This window comes from Vicugna pacos, chromosome X, assembly GCF_048564905.1.
Source record: "Vicugna pacos chromosome X, VicPac4, whole genome shotgun sequence".
Lineage (NCBI taxonomy): Eukaryota > Metazoa > Chordata > Mammalia > Artiodactyla > Camelidae > Vicugna > Vicugna pacos.
In genome coordinates, this window is record NC_133023.1 from 16,206,715 (window position 1) to 16,223,868 (window position 17,154).

Below are 17,154 nucleotides of genomic sequence, written 5' to 3' on the forward strand. Positions count from 1 at the left end.
CAAACTGATGCTTTCAGAGTACAAGTATTTCTTACATGATAGCAGCTGAAAAGATTCTCTTTTCATTCTACTCCAGGAGGGTGCTGATACTGGTGTACCCGAAATGAAACTGAAGTGCAGATGGAAAAAGTAAGATGACTGGTTTCTTGAAAGCCAGTTATATTGCTCCTTTGTCACAATTTTAGAACCAAGGTTCAAGAACAGATTTTATTCATATGACAAAAATACACATATGGAATAAAAAATATAAGTGAGGACAACATTTTCAGAAAAGATTCAAAAAAAACCTTGGGTCTGCTCGCCTCATGCAGTAAAGACAATCTACTACACTGGGTTGTGGTGAAGGAAAGTGCAGTATTTATTGTAAAGGCGCCAGTACAAGGACGGGTGTCTTGTGCTCTAGAACCTCGAACTCCCCAAAGAGTTTCAGCAAAACATTTTTAAAAGTCGGGGCGGGGGGGCGTGGTCCACAGGGTGTGTGATCAGCTGGTGCACAGTCCTCTGATTGGTTGATGGTGAGGTAACGGGCGGTGTCACAGGAGTTAATGTAATCAGTCCTTAGGCTCCAGGAGGCCTGGGGGCTTTGTGCTCATGGTCATCAAGGAGTTAACATCTTCCATTTGGTGGGAGTTTTCACAGCTGTAAAACAACTCAGGAAATGTGCATCAGATAAGAAGAGCTACATACAGCAGACAATAACAGGGGAGAGGTCTGTCCTAGGAAAGCCCCATAGGGTCCTGCTCAGTTACATTTTCTTCAGCTAGTACCAAAAGCTTCCATTTGTGGAACTGCTTCAACCAAGCTGCACCATCATCAACAACCACACCAAAACTAGGACTTAATAAAGATGAGAGCAGCATGTGGGTCTCTTCCCTTTTGCAGCCATCGCCAAAACACCAGCGGCCAAAATGAAATTCAATCCCTCTGTCACTTCTGCCCAAAGCGAGAACTGTAAAAGATATTTCATTGTACCTTCCCAGATTTGCAGGAAGATTATGTCTTCTCCTCTTTCCAAAGAGCTGAGAGAGAAGTACAATGTTCAATCTATGTCCATCTGAAAGGATGATGAAGTTCAGGTTGTAAGAGGACACTACAAAGGGCAGCAGCTTGGCACAGTGGTCCAGGTTTACAGGAAGAGATGTGTCATCTACACTGGACGAGTGCAGCAGGAAGGGCTAATGGCATGACTGTCCATGTGGGCATTCACCCCAGGAAGCTGGTTATCACTAGACTAAAACTGGACAAAGACTGCAAAAAGACCCTCGAATGGAAAGCCAAATCTCCCCAAGTAGAAAAGGAAAAAGGCAAATATAAGGAAGAAACAATTGAGAAGACCCAGGAATAAAGTAATCTGGTATACAACTTTCATTAAAAACTGTTAAAATGAAAAAAAAAATAGAGATGAACCTTTATTTTAGCCAGTTCTCACTAAAGAGAAAGGAAAGCTTAATAATTTTGTGGCAACATCAATGTTAGCAGTATCCCAACATGGCAGCACTATCCAAACATTATCTGCTACTCCGCCCTCCACAGATGAAAGAGAGCATCTTTTGAAGTGGTAGATGACACTACTATTTATTTCCAGGTATATTCTTCTCTACTTCTAGGTATATAAAGGATCATACTCTTTCTGCCCTTTAAGTTAGGCACAGCTACTTGACCACTTTTGGCTCATGAAACATGGGTGGAAGTAACATGTGCATGTCTGGGCCATAGCATTTTGCTGCCAAAGGGAAACACTCCACTCCAGTTCTCTTTCTCTGCGGCAGTGAACCCTGAGCCTCACTTTAAGATGTGGGCATGATAAAATGGTGGAATCTCCATCAGTCTACCAACGCATGTTGGATATGCAGCACAAACAAAAAATAAATCTTTGTCATTTTAAACCAGTGGGATTTTAGGGCTTGTCTCCCAAGAATAATGTAGCTGGTATAATTTAGTGTCATAAACGTAGAGTATAATGACCCCAGAAACAAACTATCAGCTTACACTGATGAGAAATAAATATTCTTGAATGGAAAGTTAAACTTTAAAAATCTGAATACTAAATTTTAATAATAAAATTATGATATTTTTAAATTCATAATATCTAATTTTTATATTTCATGTTGATTCTGGTATCTCAGAAGTTTATTATATAATGGTGATATTCTGCTTAAGCCAAATATTGAGTTTTAACATGTAGCTATTTTGCGTTCAGCCAAAATTTATCTTGGTGCCCCTTGAAAAATATATACTAAATAAAAATAATATGAATAAAAGCTTGACTATGTGTCCTTTATTTAAAATAGTTACTTGACAGAAACCTGAAACTATTTGTAAACTAGGTCACATTTATTCTAAGGAAGAATACCCTGATCTTCTGGAATTCAAGTATTTTTTGCTGCCACGTTGCATCCTCTGTCTTGTCTCTTCTGCTGCCACCAGCTGGCTTCCACTACTGATAGATTCCAGAAACTAGCAGGATTCTATTCAGTGTTTTGTTTGACTGCTGGGTCCTTGATGAGAACACCAAGTCAGTTGAATAACTAAAATTTTAGGTTGAAAACAGAAAAACACAGTCAACTCATGGCCTACATATTTTGGGTAATCAGATAGCCACATAGTAACTGGTATTTGTCCCAGCAATTGGTCCAGACAAGCCTTCAGGCTAACAAAAGAGAAGACATTTTAATTCTTAAGTTAATATTCTCATCCTAGGAAAAAACAGCGTTAAAAAATAGAGTCATTATACAAAACCAAACAAAGATCAGTTCAAATACAATAGTCTTAATGTAGTTTTAAGCTTTAATAACTTCAGAAGTACAAACTCTACATAAAACGTCACTTGAAAAATAAAATTATTTAAATTTATTTCCTGCTTATTTGGTCTTGGGAATTTTTGAACAGTAAATATATTTCAACTTTTGTTTCAGTCAATGTTTGCCATCCTCAGTTAGGGAGACTAAAAAATTTGAAATTTAAAATTATTCAAAATTCACCAAATTAAATAAATGTAAAAGAAATTTAAATAAACATTCAAGTGATTTATTTTGCAAGTTTGTAGCATTGATGCTCCTGAAATTATCAACCTAAAACTGCACTTAAGACTTTTGGGACACCTGTACTTGAAAAACTGGAGTCACAGGGTGCTTGAATATAAATTTTTATAATTTACACCCAGCTATGTCCAAAATAAATTGAAACATTTCATAACAACACATATACACACATATATGCCAGAGGATATAAGACTGAGGCATAAAGTTTCTTTAAGCTAGAGAGATACGGTGCTAAATTTTTAAAACTTTAGGAAAAGTATGGGAGTATGAGACAAATTAGTAGCAGTATCTGTAATACAGGTTTCTGGTGTTATACTACACCTTTACTTTGGAGGAGGTTGAGGGTGCATTTTTATTTGAGATATTTGTTCTTAAGATAGTATTATGTTCTGGATATTTAGTATTAATTTTATTATTGCTAGTGATGCTTTTCCAGAAAAGTTAAAACAAATAACTTTTAAAGACTTGGACATGAAGAGAATTTTTTTTAACTCCATAAATATTAGTTTCCCTTCCCGTTAGAGATAGCAAGTTCAATGGTTCTCAATCTTGGCTGCACAATGGAATGACCTAAGGAGATTAAAAAATACTGATGCCTGGGGTCCCATTCTCAGATTCTGATTCAACTGGTCTAGGCTACAGAATGGGCATCAGGAATTTTTAAAGCTCCCTGGTGATCCTAATGTTAACAGCCAATGTTGAGAACCACTACTCCAAGTCAATGTATAATCAAGTACACGGCAACATAAAAACATGTACAGATGTTCAGAAGTCCATTTTTTTAACCATAGCACCCATCTCAAAGTTTATGTTAGAGTTTAAGAACCTAATTTAAAGCTCAAAAATATGTTGAACGAAATAAGCCGGACACAAGAGTATTTTATATGACCCTATTTACATAAAGCTTTTAAAAATTAAAACGGGGGAGGGGGAATTAACTGGGAAGGGACGCGAAGGAAATTCCTGAGATGGAAATGTTCTCTATCTTGATTAGGGTACACAGATATATAGTTATCAGAACTCATCGAAACGGACAGCTGAGCTGTGTGTTATGTTTTCGCTAAATGTAAATTACACATCAATAAAAAGAACGAATAAATGTAATTAACTTAAATCTGGATACCTATGACAGCGTCTGGGTGGCGGAGATGATTATTACTTCAGATGACCCCAAACCCTCATTAGATTAAAAAGGAACAGCAACCCCCAGACCAGAACCGGAGAGAACAGACCGGACAGCAGGGAGGGCCAAAGCCTAAGAAATCGCTAGAGAGCTGGCAGCCGCAGTCGAGCTGATACCTAGACAGCGGCGCCCGAGTGTCCCGCGAAAATAAGCCCCCGCGCCCTTTTCCGGTCCACACAAGCGGTCCGTGTGTTCCACCGGAAGGATCCGGAAGGGAACGACGCCACTACGAGAAAGGAGCCGGTGGCAGCTTGGTTCCTGCGCAGATGTTGGGGCTATAGGCGCCGCGCGGTCGGCTGGTTGTGGCTCGCAGGGAGGACACTCGGGCTCGCCTTCCCCACGCTGCCTCCGCCGCTGCCATGATTCCGGTGTCGCTGGTGGTGGTGGTGGTGGGCGGCTGGACTGCCGTCTACCTGACCGACTTGGTGCTAAAGGTGAGGGCCTCGGGCCGAAGCCCCAAGCCCGCGGCGCCCAGGGCCGGGGCGCAAGGCCCGAGGCCTTTTCTCTGCCCCTGCCTCGTGCCTCCCAAGCTGGAAGCCGTGCGGCGGGTACCCACGTGCGGCCTTCCGCGTGGCGCGCTGTCCCGTGGAGTAAATAAAGCGCGGCGGGCCGCGGGAGGGGTGTGGCGGCCTGCGCAGCTGCCGCAGTCGAATTGCGCGGGCGGTGCAGGTCTCGCAGCCTTCGGGTCCGGCCCCGGAGGCGCCGGTAGTGGGCTCAGGAGGGCCGGGGCCCTGCCAAACCCCGCGGCATTGCACCAGGGAGGAAATGAAAATGTCCGCTTGGGAAAGGCATTGTTTGCCCTCGTTGTCCTTAAGGCCACGACCCTCCACAGACTTCGGTATTGGAATGAATCTAAATCAAGCTGTGATTTAGATCAGTGGTCTCGAACTTTAAAGTGCGTACGACCATCTGGGATTCCGGTTAAAATGCACATTCTGATTCTGCCGGCTTGGGGTGGGGCCTAAACTTCTACATTTCTAACCAGTTCCCTAGTGCTACCAGTGGTGCTAGTCTACACACCGTACTTCAAAGTAGCATACTCAAGTAGCGAGGATTTAGGTAGCTAGTTTCTGACTACTCGTATTCTATTTTGCACTCTGAACCCTGCTTCTTCACACCAATCCCCCTTAGTCCCCCACCTCTCCCCGACACACACACACACACACACACACGTTATTTGGGAAGGGTAGCAAATACGAACAATTGTCTGACCGCATGCTTCAAGCAGTCTTTTGGAATTAAATATTGGTGGTGGGAATATTGTATGTGTGGAATAAAATCATATAAGTTCTTAAATGTTTAATAAAAATTAGTTATGAATAGCAAAACCCTTATGTTATGAATACTGTTTTAAATAGAATACTGTAGTTTAGTATTGTTTTAGGTTTAACAGTAAAATGAAAGGATACTTATGGTGCTTTATTGCATTTAAACTTGCAAAGTGAGGAGAGTATACAGTAGAGTCCGTAGAGCAAGAACTGGCCTCTGCCACTTCCTAAGGAACACTTTCTTGTGTCCTTGGGCAAATTACTCTCTGTGCCTCCATTTTTTCTTCTTTAAAATAGGGGTAATCTCCTGAGATGATAGAGAGGATTACACTCATTCATCCATATAGAGCCTTGCTACTTAACCTGAGATTCAAAGACCAGCAGTACTTACATCATCTGGGAGCTTGTCAGAAACGTAGAATTTCAGGCCTCATTCCTGACCTGCAGAATCAGAATCTGCATCCTCATAAAATCCTCAGCTGCTTCCTCTGCACATACTTGGCATGGTGCTTAGCATGTCATAAGCAGTACAGGCCATTGCTTATTTAAACAGTGATTTTATTGTTTAGAAGAAACAAAGCCATATGATTTCTTCATGTTGCATATGTGACAGAAATCCAAAATAAACCACATTTTTCAAACCTTCATAGTCTCTGGTCCGGTGTGTGAAGTGATCAGGCTTTTTGGTTTACATTAGTTATTGTAATCATGAGAAATGCTTGTTAAGTGAACTATTTCCATCAGGATGTCACTTAAATTTCCATACAGCCCCTAGCTCCTTAGGAGAGCATTATTCCTTAAACAAAAGACCTAACTCTCATTCAGAGTATCTGCCTGGGAATGGAGAGACCCCGAGATTTTTTAGGAGCCTGCACCTTCTCTGCATCCATCATGGTCTGCTCTTCCACCCTTAGTTTGTCTAGGATTTCCTCAGTAAGAGGTGTGTCACTTTCCAAGTTCTGGAAAACAAACAGGTTTTAAAAGCTTTACTTGAAGACTGAGAGCAGAGAACATTACAGATCTAAAGGCAAACAGATACCTATATTCAGACTCAGGTCATTTTTTATGACTGATAGGGCTGAAATATCCTAAAGACAAAATTTTCTCATAGATGAACATCTGTATAACAAAATACTTACTGTGCTGAAACTGAGGTAAAAGAGGTCGGCGGCAGTAAAGATATATAACAGGCTTGCGTTATCCAAAATCCTACATTACTCAAAGACTTCAAACTTCCCTAAAGATAAAACTCTTGTTAGGCTGTGTATAAGCAGCTATCCCCCACAACCCTGAAGAATGTAAGAAATTACTGAGACCAGGATGGGGTTAGATAAGTTTTGTACTTTTACATGATCAAATTCAGCCAAATTTCTTAGGGTTGTTGCTTAGAAGAGTATAGAAAGCCCTGATTCCAACTAACCCATTCCCTCTCTTGGACTGGCTGGGGATCTTTTTAAATTACAGCACAAGATCTATGGTAACAAGCCTTCTAGACCTGTGCTGTCCACTATGGTAGCCACTAGCACATGTGGCCATTTAGCATTTGAGACAGGGCTAGTCTGAATTGTGATGTGCTATAAGGGTAAAGCTGACACTGAATTTCAGAGACTCTGCGTAAGTAAATGAACAGATTGTAAAGTATTTCAATAATTATATTTATTACATGTTGAATGACTATCTTGGATCATTTGAGTTTAAAATGTATTTAAGTTAATCTCTTTTTGTTTGCTTTTTTAACCTCAGCTATTAGAAATTTTAAAATTACATATGTGGCTTACATTTGTAGCTCACATTATATTTCTATTGGACAATGCTGTTCTAAGCAAAAGGTCAGCAAACTTTTTTGTGGTCCAGGGGCCATAGTTTGCCAAACCCTAACCTCAGCAGACCAGCTAGTCCAAGACACTTAGTTTAATATCCTGAAGAATAAACATAAAGCTTTAAAATTATAAGCATTTGGTCAGTCACTATCTTGCTTTCCTGTAGAAAATACTTCTTTTTTTCTTTTCTTAATCATTATAAATTGTTCTTCAAAATTGAGTGATGGGGAACTTTTCTTTCTCTCTTAGTCATCTGTGTATTTTAAGCATTCTTATGAAGACTGGCTGGAAAACAACGGATTGAGCATCTCCCCTTTTCACATAAGATGGCAGACTGCTATTTTCAATCGTGCCTTTTACAGTTGGGGACGGCGGAAAGCGAGGATGCTTTACCAGTGGTATTCTTTGTTTTCTCTTTTTGGTTTAGATTAGTCATTGTGATCATGAGAAATGCTTCTTAAGTGAACTATTTCCATCATTTTCAATTTACTGAGTTTTCAAATGTTGGCAATATAAAAACTTTCTGACTTTATATAAATTTATGGGATTGCTTCATTGTGCTTTTGCATATATTCAAAATCAGGGCTGTGTCTTGTTCTGGGTGGTGGATACATGCATGGGTGCACATATGTAAAAATTCAGTGCACTATACACTTAAGACTCGTGCATTTTCCTGTGTAAGTTATACACCAATAGAAAAGCAAAAAACATGTGGAGCATTTTCCACCAGGAAAATAATCCTGGAAAGTTCTCCCCCCCATCATCACACATAGAAACAAGGGCCCTGGGAGTCATAGGACTCCCAGAAGTCTTTAGGCTTTCCCCTATACTTCTGTAATACTCCTCCAGGGGAAGGATATTAAAAATATTTAATAATATTCAGTAGGTGTATGAGGGAAAGTGGCCAGCGAGATTGCAGCAGCAGGGTCCTGGAGCCCCCTGGCCATGTCAGACATATCCCTTTAGTTTAAAAAAATTTTTAAATCATAGTTTATGGTGTTTATGGTTGGGGATTTACAGTGATCTCTGGCACACCCTAGAGACTGATAGGTTCTGTAGTTGACAGAATTTCTAGTAAGGGAGTAGGAGGCCTTTGTCTAAATAACTTTTTGTTAAAAATTGAGCTTCAAGTGCAGTAGAGCTAGATGTAAACAAATAGACCATTAAAAGCAGAAAATGTAACAATAAAGCAAACAAACTAGAGAGAAATAATAAAGATAAGAACAGAAATCAGTGAAATAGAAAGTATACGGTAAAGAAAATCAGCAAAGCCAAAAGTTGGTCTTTGAAAAGATTAATAAAATTGATAAACCCTTACCGTGACTGATCAAGGAAAAAAGAAGACAAAATTACTAAAAATCAGAATTGAGAAAAAAGAACATTAGATTCTGTGGACTCATTTTTAAAAATATGAACCTACAGTGAACAGTGCTGTGCCTATTATAAATTCGACAATTTAGATGAAATGGACAAGTTTCTTGAAAAGCATAACTTATCAAAAAGTTAGAAAATATAATAGATTATTCCCAACTATAGAAGGGTAACTTCTAATTATTAAAACAGTAGAAGAAACTATGAAGTCTTACCATATTAATATTTAAGCTTATTACATAATTTAGCTAAAATAAAATGCAAATAATTGAATTGGTAGATGAAGAAGAATGGATGTCTCTGATGTCAAAAGAGCTTTCATAACTACATGAGAATAAGATCAAAACAATGCTGTGTAGGCACCCCTGCGGACACGGCGCTGCTAGCCACAGGGAGCGTGCGGGCCGCGGTCTGCAGCCTGCGCGCCGTCTCTGCGCCCGCCGCGCCCTGCGGGCTGCGGGCGCGCCGGCCTGGCTCTGCTCTCCGTGCGTAAATTAACAAACATGAATGGATAACGACAGAAAACGGTGTTGCAACAGTGGGAATCAGTAATTTTGCACAGGAAGCGTTGGGAGGTGATGTTTACTGTAGTCTGCCTGAAGTTGGGACAAAATTGAACAGACAAGAGGAGTTTGGTGCTTTGGAAAGTGTGAAAGCTGCTAATGAACTCTATTCTCTATCAGGAGAAGTTACTGGAATCAATGAAGCTCTAGCAGAAAATCCAGGACTTGTTAACAAATCTTGTTTTGAAGATGGTTGGCTGATCAAGATGACACTCAGTAATCCTTCAGAACTAGATGAACTAATGAGTGAAGAAGAGTATAAGCAATGCATAAAATCTACTGAAGAGTGAAAATGGAACCCTTAAATAAACTAGTTTGAAACAACTTAATCTAGCATAGTTGTCTTAAATAAGTGGTGGACAGATTTTTAAAAAGCAGCTTTTAGTAAAAGAAACTACTTGCAACAATGTTACCAGAAGAAAAATACCCCTTAACTAATGGCATCAGATAAATACTATGCATCTTTTTCACAGCACCCTATGATTTTTAGGGTAGGCTCCAGTTACAACATTCAGAATTCCTGAAATTATCTGTGGTAAAATTAGTTACAGTTATAAAAAGTATGTAATTCAAGGGTAACATTGTCATCTTAAGCCTTATATAATATTGTAACTTGCTTACATCCATCCCTGGATTTGGGTGAAAATACTTAACTGAGAAAAGTTTTTGTTAGTTATACCGTGTCAGATGAAGAACAAACAATACTATCTTAATTTTGCAATATACTGTGTTTGCTGGTGCTGTTTTTATACAGTGAAGCAACAGCCTTGCAGGAAAATAAGAAACAGTTTAATAAAATACTCAACTTCTCAAAAAACAAAAACAAACAAAAAAAATGCTATGTAAGTGAGCAAAAAATATGAGAGGAAACAAACTTTTTATTGGGAACAATCTTCAGCCTGTTGAGTTTTGAGAGAATTGCAATCTCCAGAATTTAAGAACTGCTTAGAGAGACTGGTGTCCGTGCTTCAGTCAAGTATCTGAAGTACAGGTAGGACAAAGAAGCAGAGTTATTGAAATATTTGGACACTGTTTTGAAGCTATGAAACGTGGCTGGTTGATAAATTTGTTAGTCCATGGATTGTGAGGAATTGTACATTTATGTAATGTTTTCCTCTTGACAGGTTCAATTTTGGAATGGTGTTTGGCGTAATTGCCATGTTCAGCTCTTTTTTTCTCCTGGGGAAAACGCTGATGCAGACTTTAGCACAAATGATGGCTGACTCTCCCTCTTCCTCTTCCTCTTCCTCTTCTTCCTCTTCCTCCTCTTCTTCTTCCTCCTCTTCATCCTCTTCCTCTTCCTCCTCCTCTTCCTCACTTCACAACGAACAGGTGCTGCAAGTCGTGGTAAGTGCCTTCTTGTTGCTTTAAGTAGCTTTGTTGAAACATCTATTTCCTCTGGATAGCGTTAACTCCTATCCATAATATAAATATGAAAGTAAATTAAAAGCCACACAATTTCTCAAATTACTTTTTTAAACAAAATCATTAGTAAGAATATAGCAAAGAATTGTTACAATATATAGTAGTAGTAGTAGAAGTAGTAATAGAACAAATGGACCGCTCCAGGTATTTGATTTAATTCATGTTGTCTTCTTGAGGTGTTAAATGATTGTTACTGTGAAGGAATAAGCATGCCGATTTAAGATATCTATGATGTATAAATAAATTGCATCTTAACCCTATGCAAAGTGTTCCCCTTTTCTCTTCATGGCTTTCAGACTCTAACCAATAATACCCTTTCAATTAAAGGTAAAAGACGTTTTGAATGGTCACTGTCATTTCTTGATGTGAAGAATAATGTGCTGAGTTGTACTACTTTGACTGTAAGCTATTTATACTAATTCCTGCTTTAAGTACAATTTGTAGACCTATACCGTATCAATTCATGTCTCCAGAGTTTGAAGGGGTGCTTTATCACTCACTAACTTATTTTAAATTTTTACATTAATAGTTTCCATTTCCATGAGTCATGGACATTGTTTTTAATCATGTTCTTATTAATGGAATGGACTGTTTGAGTTAGTGACAGATTTTCTTTTAAATTGAAGTATAGTTGATTTACAGTATTGTGTTAGTTTCAGGTATACAGCCTAGTGATTCAGTATTTTTGTAGATTATATTCCATTGTAAGTTATTACAAGATAATGAGTATAATTCCTTATGCTATACAGTGTATCCTTGTTGATTATCTACTTTATATGTAGTAGTTTATATCTGTTAATACCCCTAATTTGTCCCTCCCCCCTTCCTTTTACCCTTTAGTAACCACAAGTTTCTGTGTCTGAGTCTGTTTCTGCTTTGCATATACATTCATTTGTATTATTTTTTAGATTCTACATATAAGTGATATCATACAATGTTTTGTCTTTCTCTGTCTGACTTATTTCACTAAGCATAATACTCTCTAGGTTCATCCATGTTGCTGCAGATAGTAGTATTTCATTCTTTTTTATGGCTCAGTAATGTTCCTGTGTGTGTGTGTGTGTGTGTGTGTGTGTGTGTGTGTGTGCGCGCGCGCGCGCGCGCATGCATGTATACATCACATTTTCTTAATCCAATCATCTGTTTGTTTTTTTTTTCCAGTCGTCTGTTGATAAACACTTAGGTTGTATCCATGTCTTGGCTATTGTAAATAGTCCTGCTATAAACACTGGGGTGCATGTATCTTTTCGAATTAGTTTTTTTGGCTATATACCCAGGAGTGGAATTGCTGGATCACTGGTAGTTCTATTTTTAGTTTTTTAAGGAACCTCCATACTGTTTTCCCTAGTGGCTGCAACAGTTTACATTCCCACCAACAGTGTACCAGGATTCCCTTTTCTCCACATCCTCTCCAGCATTTCTTATTTGTAGACATTTTAATGATGGCCATTCTGACTGGTGTGATGTGATACCTCATTGTGATTTTGATTTGCATTTCTCTAATAGTTAGCAATACTGAACATCTTTTCATGTGCCTGTTAGCCATCTGTATGTCTTTTTGGAAAAATGTTTACTCAAGGGTGAGAGTTTTTTGTTTTTTGGTTTTTTTAGCTCATCTCTTTGTGGCCTCTACTAACTGGATCACTATGGGAAAATTACAAGTCATTTGTAGAGAAAAATAGAGGATCTCTCCTATAGTAATAGCTCTTTCTTAGAGGTTAAAAGGATTCAGGTGGGTAAGGCCTCAGAAGAGATGATTTATTTCTTCAGCAGTCATTTATGGAGTGTATTCTGCCTACTGGCCTTGTGCTGAGTCTTGCATATTTGGGAAACAGTATCCAATCCTAGCATTCATAGAGCTTTCAGTCTAGAGGGAGAGCTGCTATGATTGTGCTACAGTTGGACAGAGTACAAAGTTGCAGAAACAAAGAGAAGGCATGCTGAAGTGTGCCTGGCACTGGGATGAGAGTAGAGAAGAAGGGAAGGGTGAAGAGAGTCCACATACCCTGGGAAAGGAAGATGGCTGTTGAGCATGCCAGTAACAGAGGGCGCATATAACATGGAAAGGCAGAGAGAATAATAATACTAATAATAAAATCTAGTTAATATACACTGTTTCCCATGTGAAGGTTTTTTGTACCTATTTTATTCTTATAGCAATCTGGAGGTAAGTATTATTATTATCCCTGATTCACAGATGAGAAAACCAAGGCACAGAGATGTTAAGTCACTTGCCTGCAGTCACTTCTAGTAAATGGTGGGTCCATCACTCACCCACCACTGACCTCAGAACCTATGCACATTATGCTCTACTTTCTTAAGAAAGACTAATAATTCCTCAAGGAATTCTCAAGTAACTTTGACCTGTGTCTAAGAGGTGAATGGTAAAGGTATACAGTGTAGGAGATAAGATTGGAGATATAGGTAGGGTCTGGGTTATGAAGGGCCATTTTAAGAAGTTTTGATTTTTTTCTGTAGATAACGTGTCTGTTCAAAATGGACTGGAGTAGGGTTTCACTGAAGATGGGGAGACCATTTAAGAGGGCATTTGGAATAATTCATGTTAGAAGCAATAAAGATCTAAACTAAATTAGTGGTAAGAAGAAGGGGCTAGATTTAGCGGATCTTTTAGAGTAGAGTTCTCAGACCTCAGTGATTAATTGAATGTGATGCTGGAGAGAGAAGGAAGAATTTAGGGTGACTCTCAGGCTGCATGATTGGTTATTGTTTGCCAAGAAAGAGGACAGTAGAAAAAGAAGCAGGCTTGCAGGAAATATCACTGGCCTGTCTGCCTGCTAGGATTAGAATGGCAAAATTGGGGGCAGGGGCAAGTAGTTTTTCTTTTTAAGTGTAACAAGGTTTTTTAATTAATTTTTTATTTGATAAACTTGACGTTAGAATTTGTAAATTTAAGATGTACAGCGTGTTACTTTGTTACATTTATATATTGTAATATGATTGCCCCTGGAGCAATAGTTACCAAATTATGTCATAATAGTACAGTATTTTTTACTATACACATTATACTGTGCATTAGATCTCTATGGCTTATCTACTACTCATTTCAACTTTGTACCCTTAAACATTGTCACTCTTAACCCCCCATCTCCTGGTAACCACCATTTTACTGCTTTTCAACAACAGGTTTGACTTTTTTAGATTCTACATATAAATGATATCATACAGTACTTGTCTTTCTCTGACTTATTTCACTTTGCATAATGTGTTTAAGGTCTATCCATGTTGTTGCCAATGGCAGGATATCTTCCTTTCTCATGGCTGAATAATATTCCATTGTATATATGTATGTGCCACATTGTTTTTATCCATTCATCTTTTAGTGGGCATTTGGATTGTTTCCATAATCTTGGCTATCGTGAATAATGCTGTGATAAGCATGGATGTGCATATATCTTGTCAAAATCCTGTTTTCATTTCCTTTGGTTATATACCCAGAAGTGGAATTGATGAATCATATGTTAGATCTATTTTTAATTTTTTCAGGAACCTTCATATTGCTTTCTATAGTGGTTGAACTAATTTATATTCCCACCAACAGTGTATAAGGGCTCCCTTTCCACCATATCCTCGCCACTACCTGTGCTGTCTCTTTTGTTTTTGACAATAGCCATTTTAACAGGTGTGAGGTGGTGTCTCATTGTGGTTTTGATTGACATTTCCATGATGATTAGTGATGTTGAGCACCTTTTCCCATGCCTTTTGGCCATTTTGATGTCCCCTTTGGAAAAATGTCTATTTAGTTCTTCTGGCCATTTTTTAATCAGATTGTTTGGGAGTTTTATTTGTTTATTATTAAGTTGTGTTGTTTCTTTATATATTTTGGATATTCACCCCTTATCCAGTATATGGTTTGCAGAAATTTTCTCCCATTCTGTAGGCTGCTATTGATTGTTTCTTTTGCTGTGTAGAAGCTTTTGAGTTTGATGTAGTCCCATTTTTTGATTTTTTGCTGCTTTTGTTTTTTGTGCTTTTTGGTGTTATATCTAAAAAAAAAAATCGTTGCCTGAATGGCAAAGTGTTGTTTAGAGAATAAATTATTTCTTCTGTTTGCTTTTCAGCTTACTCATAGAGCTCACAAAAATATTGACTCTGTTAGGAGAGCCAAGCTTTGGAACCATTAAGAAGTCAGCTGCCCTCTGTAGTCTGCCCTGCATATTTTTGTATAAGTTTATTTTATCTCCTGACATGAGGTCTTGCAGCTTGGAGAACATACTTTCTGTTTACTCTATAATTCCCTACAGCTTCATTCAGTATTAATTCTCAAAAACCTGGCACTCTGTGTTATTGAGAGATCAGTATTCTGGTACATCTAATACCCTGTGTGATCATGGCCAAAACAGATGGGCAGTTGAGTATGGTTGCCAGCAAATAAGACCTACCATCTGTTGGTATAGTCACACACTCACATCCTTACCTTATCTCATTATTACATCCATTGAAATAATAAAGAGAAGGAATCAGTATCCTATTGGATCAAGCCTACTGATTTATTTGAAATAAAGGTAAGGTAACCTGGATACTTTGTAATATAGAGGGAATTTGTGAGAATTAATCTTAAGTTTAGAGAGAGGTCAGAGAAAAGGAAACTACAGATTTAAATAGACGGGTGACTGACAACATGGGAATGGAGCAGATATGTAGAAAAAGGTACAGTGATGTTCTTGAAAAGAACTGCTTAGTAGGGTTTGGGTAAAGAGAATTTCACATAATGAGCATCATAAAAATGTCCATAGCCTTTGACCATTTACTTCCATATCTGGGACTCTAGCTTAAGGGAACACTTCCAAATATAGAAAAAATAGTATTCATCAACTCTATCCTAATTTTTATTATTATGAAGAATTGGAAACAACCACAATATATAATTGGAGAAATGGTTAAATTAGGGGATTCTCAGTGAATGAAATAGTATGCATACATTAAAAATAATGACTTTGAAAACTAGTTCCATAGCTAGAGAAAGGACACTTGGAATTAATGAATTTAGAAAGCCATTCAAGCAGCATGGTTTGGATCTCCTCTTCAGTTACTAAAAAAGGCTTAAAAGTGAAATTCCTTTGTTATACACAAAAATAAATTCTAATTGAATTACAATTAAAACGTGAAATCATAAAAGACCCTAAAAGAAAAACAAGTAGGTTTCTGCTTATACAAACACAGAATGGGAAAGACATATGCATAATACTAATGGTAGGAACCATGAGTATTGATAGATTTGACTACATAAAATTTTGTATATAAAAACTAGAAATAAAAGGCAAAATGATGAGAATACATCTGTGACATGTATCACAGGGGACTGATAATTGATATTTGAAATGATCTTACAGACAATAAGAAAAACATGAACACTCTAGGAGAAAAAAATAGGCAAGTCATGAATAGGCTACTCACAAAAGATCTATCAGTGGTCAAAAAGTAGCGGGAAAGTTCAGCTTAATAATCATCAAAGAACTATAAATCAAACAATATGATGCTTTCTATTCCTCTCAAATTGCAGATTTGAATAAAATGAGCTTGCCCAAGCTTATGGAAGGGTCTTCTGGAGAACAGTTTGATATGTATCAAAGTCCTTTAAATTTTGTGTATGGTAGTATTTGTTACCCTCTCTGTTAGACATAATGTTAAACAATGGACAAGGATTATCTCTTGTAATCTTCAGAATTACCCTTTCATGTAAATTTCATTATTTCCATTTTTATGATGAGGAAATTGAAGTGTTGGAGGAATAATCCAAACTTCCTCAACATCCCTTAGCTAGTTATTGATGGAGCCAAAACAACAAATCCACATGATGTGTCTCTAGAGCCTGAACCAACCATACTTGTCTAAGTTTATTCCCCCCAAATATTTGTGTATATATATCCAAATATGTTTATCACAGTATTTATAAGAATAGAAACCTTTAAAACAATTAAATGCCCAACAGTATATTCCGTGGAATACAATGCAGCTAGTAAAAATCATTTTGAACCAGAAAATACTCATGGAAAAATGTTTGTGATACTATTAAGTGAAAGGGGCAGGTTTCAGAACCATATTTATAATAAAAGTATAATTTTTATGTGTACATGAGAAGACTAGAAGGACATATATTAAAACACTGAGAACTGTTTTTTGTTTTGTGTTTGTGGAGCAGGATTATAGGTTTCTACTTTTCTTTGAGTTTTCCAGTTTCCCTACTTTAAACATATTTTATAATTAATTTAAAATAATAATTAATAAAAGAAAGAAGGACTTTCCTCCAGAAGGATACCTTTAGGGTCCCACTGCCTGGATTGTGAGAAATAGATGCTCAGTAAGTAAGTAGATAATGATGCCTGGTGTCCCCACTTAGCCTAATTTATAGAATCTCTTTTTAACAGATGACATAACTTGGTAATGATTATTTACCTTACAGGAAGATTCTTAAGTAGCTAAAAATATTTTACTGTGCAGCCCTTACAATAGCAAACTTACATG

At 37.7% G+C, this 17,154-nt stretch overlaps 1 protein-coding gene and 2 pseudogenes across 6 annotated transcripts in view; all 3 read left to right on the plus strand.

Annotated features, from left to right (window-relative positions):
* Window positions 1-908: 908 nt before the first annotated feature.
* Window positions 909-1,345, plus strand: LOC102536527 (large ribosomal subunit protein uL24 pseudogene; annotated as a pseudogene).
* A 3,067-nt stretch (window positions 1,346-4,412) lies between these two features.
* MBTPS2 (membrane bound transcription factor peptidase, site 2) overlaps window positions 4,413-17,154 on the plus strand; it is a 43,781-nt gene continuing 31,039 nt past the window's right edge. For 4 of the 6 annotated variants that reach the window (XR_012067632.1, XM_072956785.1, XM_072956786.1 and 1 more), the window contains exons 1-3: window positions 4,414-4,658; window positions 7,562-7,710; window positions 10,371-10,593. Coding sequence is in view for 5 of the 6 variants with exons in the window: in XM_072956785.1 (XP_072812886.1) it covers window positions 4,584-4,658; window positions 7,562-7,710; window positions 10,371-10,593 (447 nt within the window). In the remaining variant the exon portion in view is untranslated. Of the gene's footprint in view, window positions 4,659-7,561; window positions 7,711-10,370; window positions 10,594-17,154 lie in introns of all 6 variants that reach the window. The other 2 variants (XM_072956784.1, XM_006212999.4) reach the window with 2 other exon arrangements.
* Window positions 9,012-9,536, plus strand: LOC116278262 (glycine cleavage system H protein, mitochondrial-like; annotated as a pseudogene).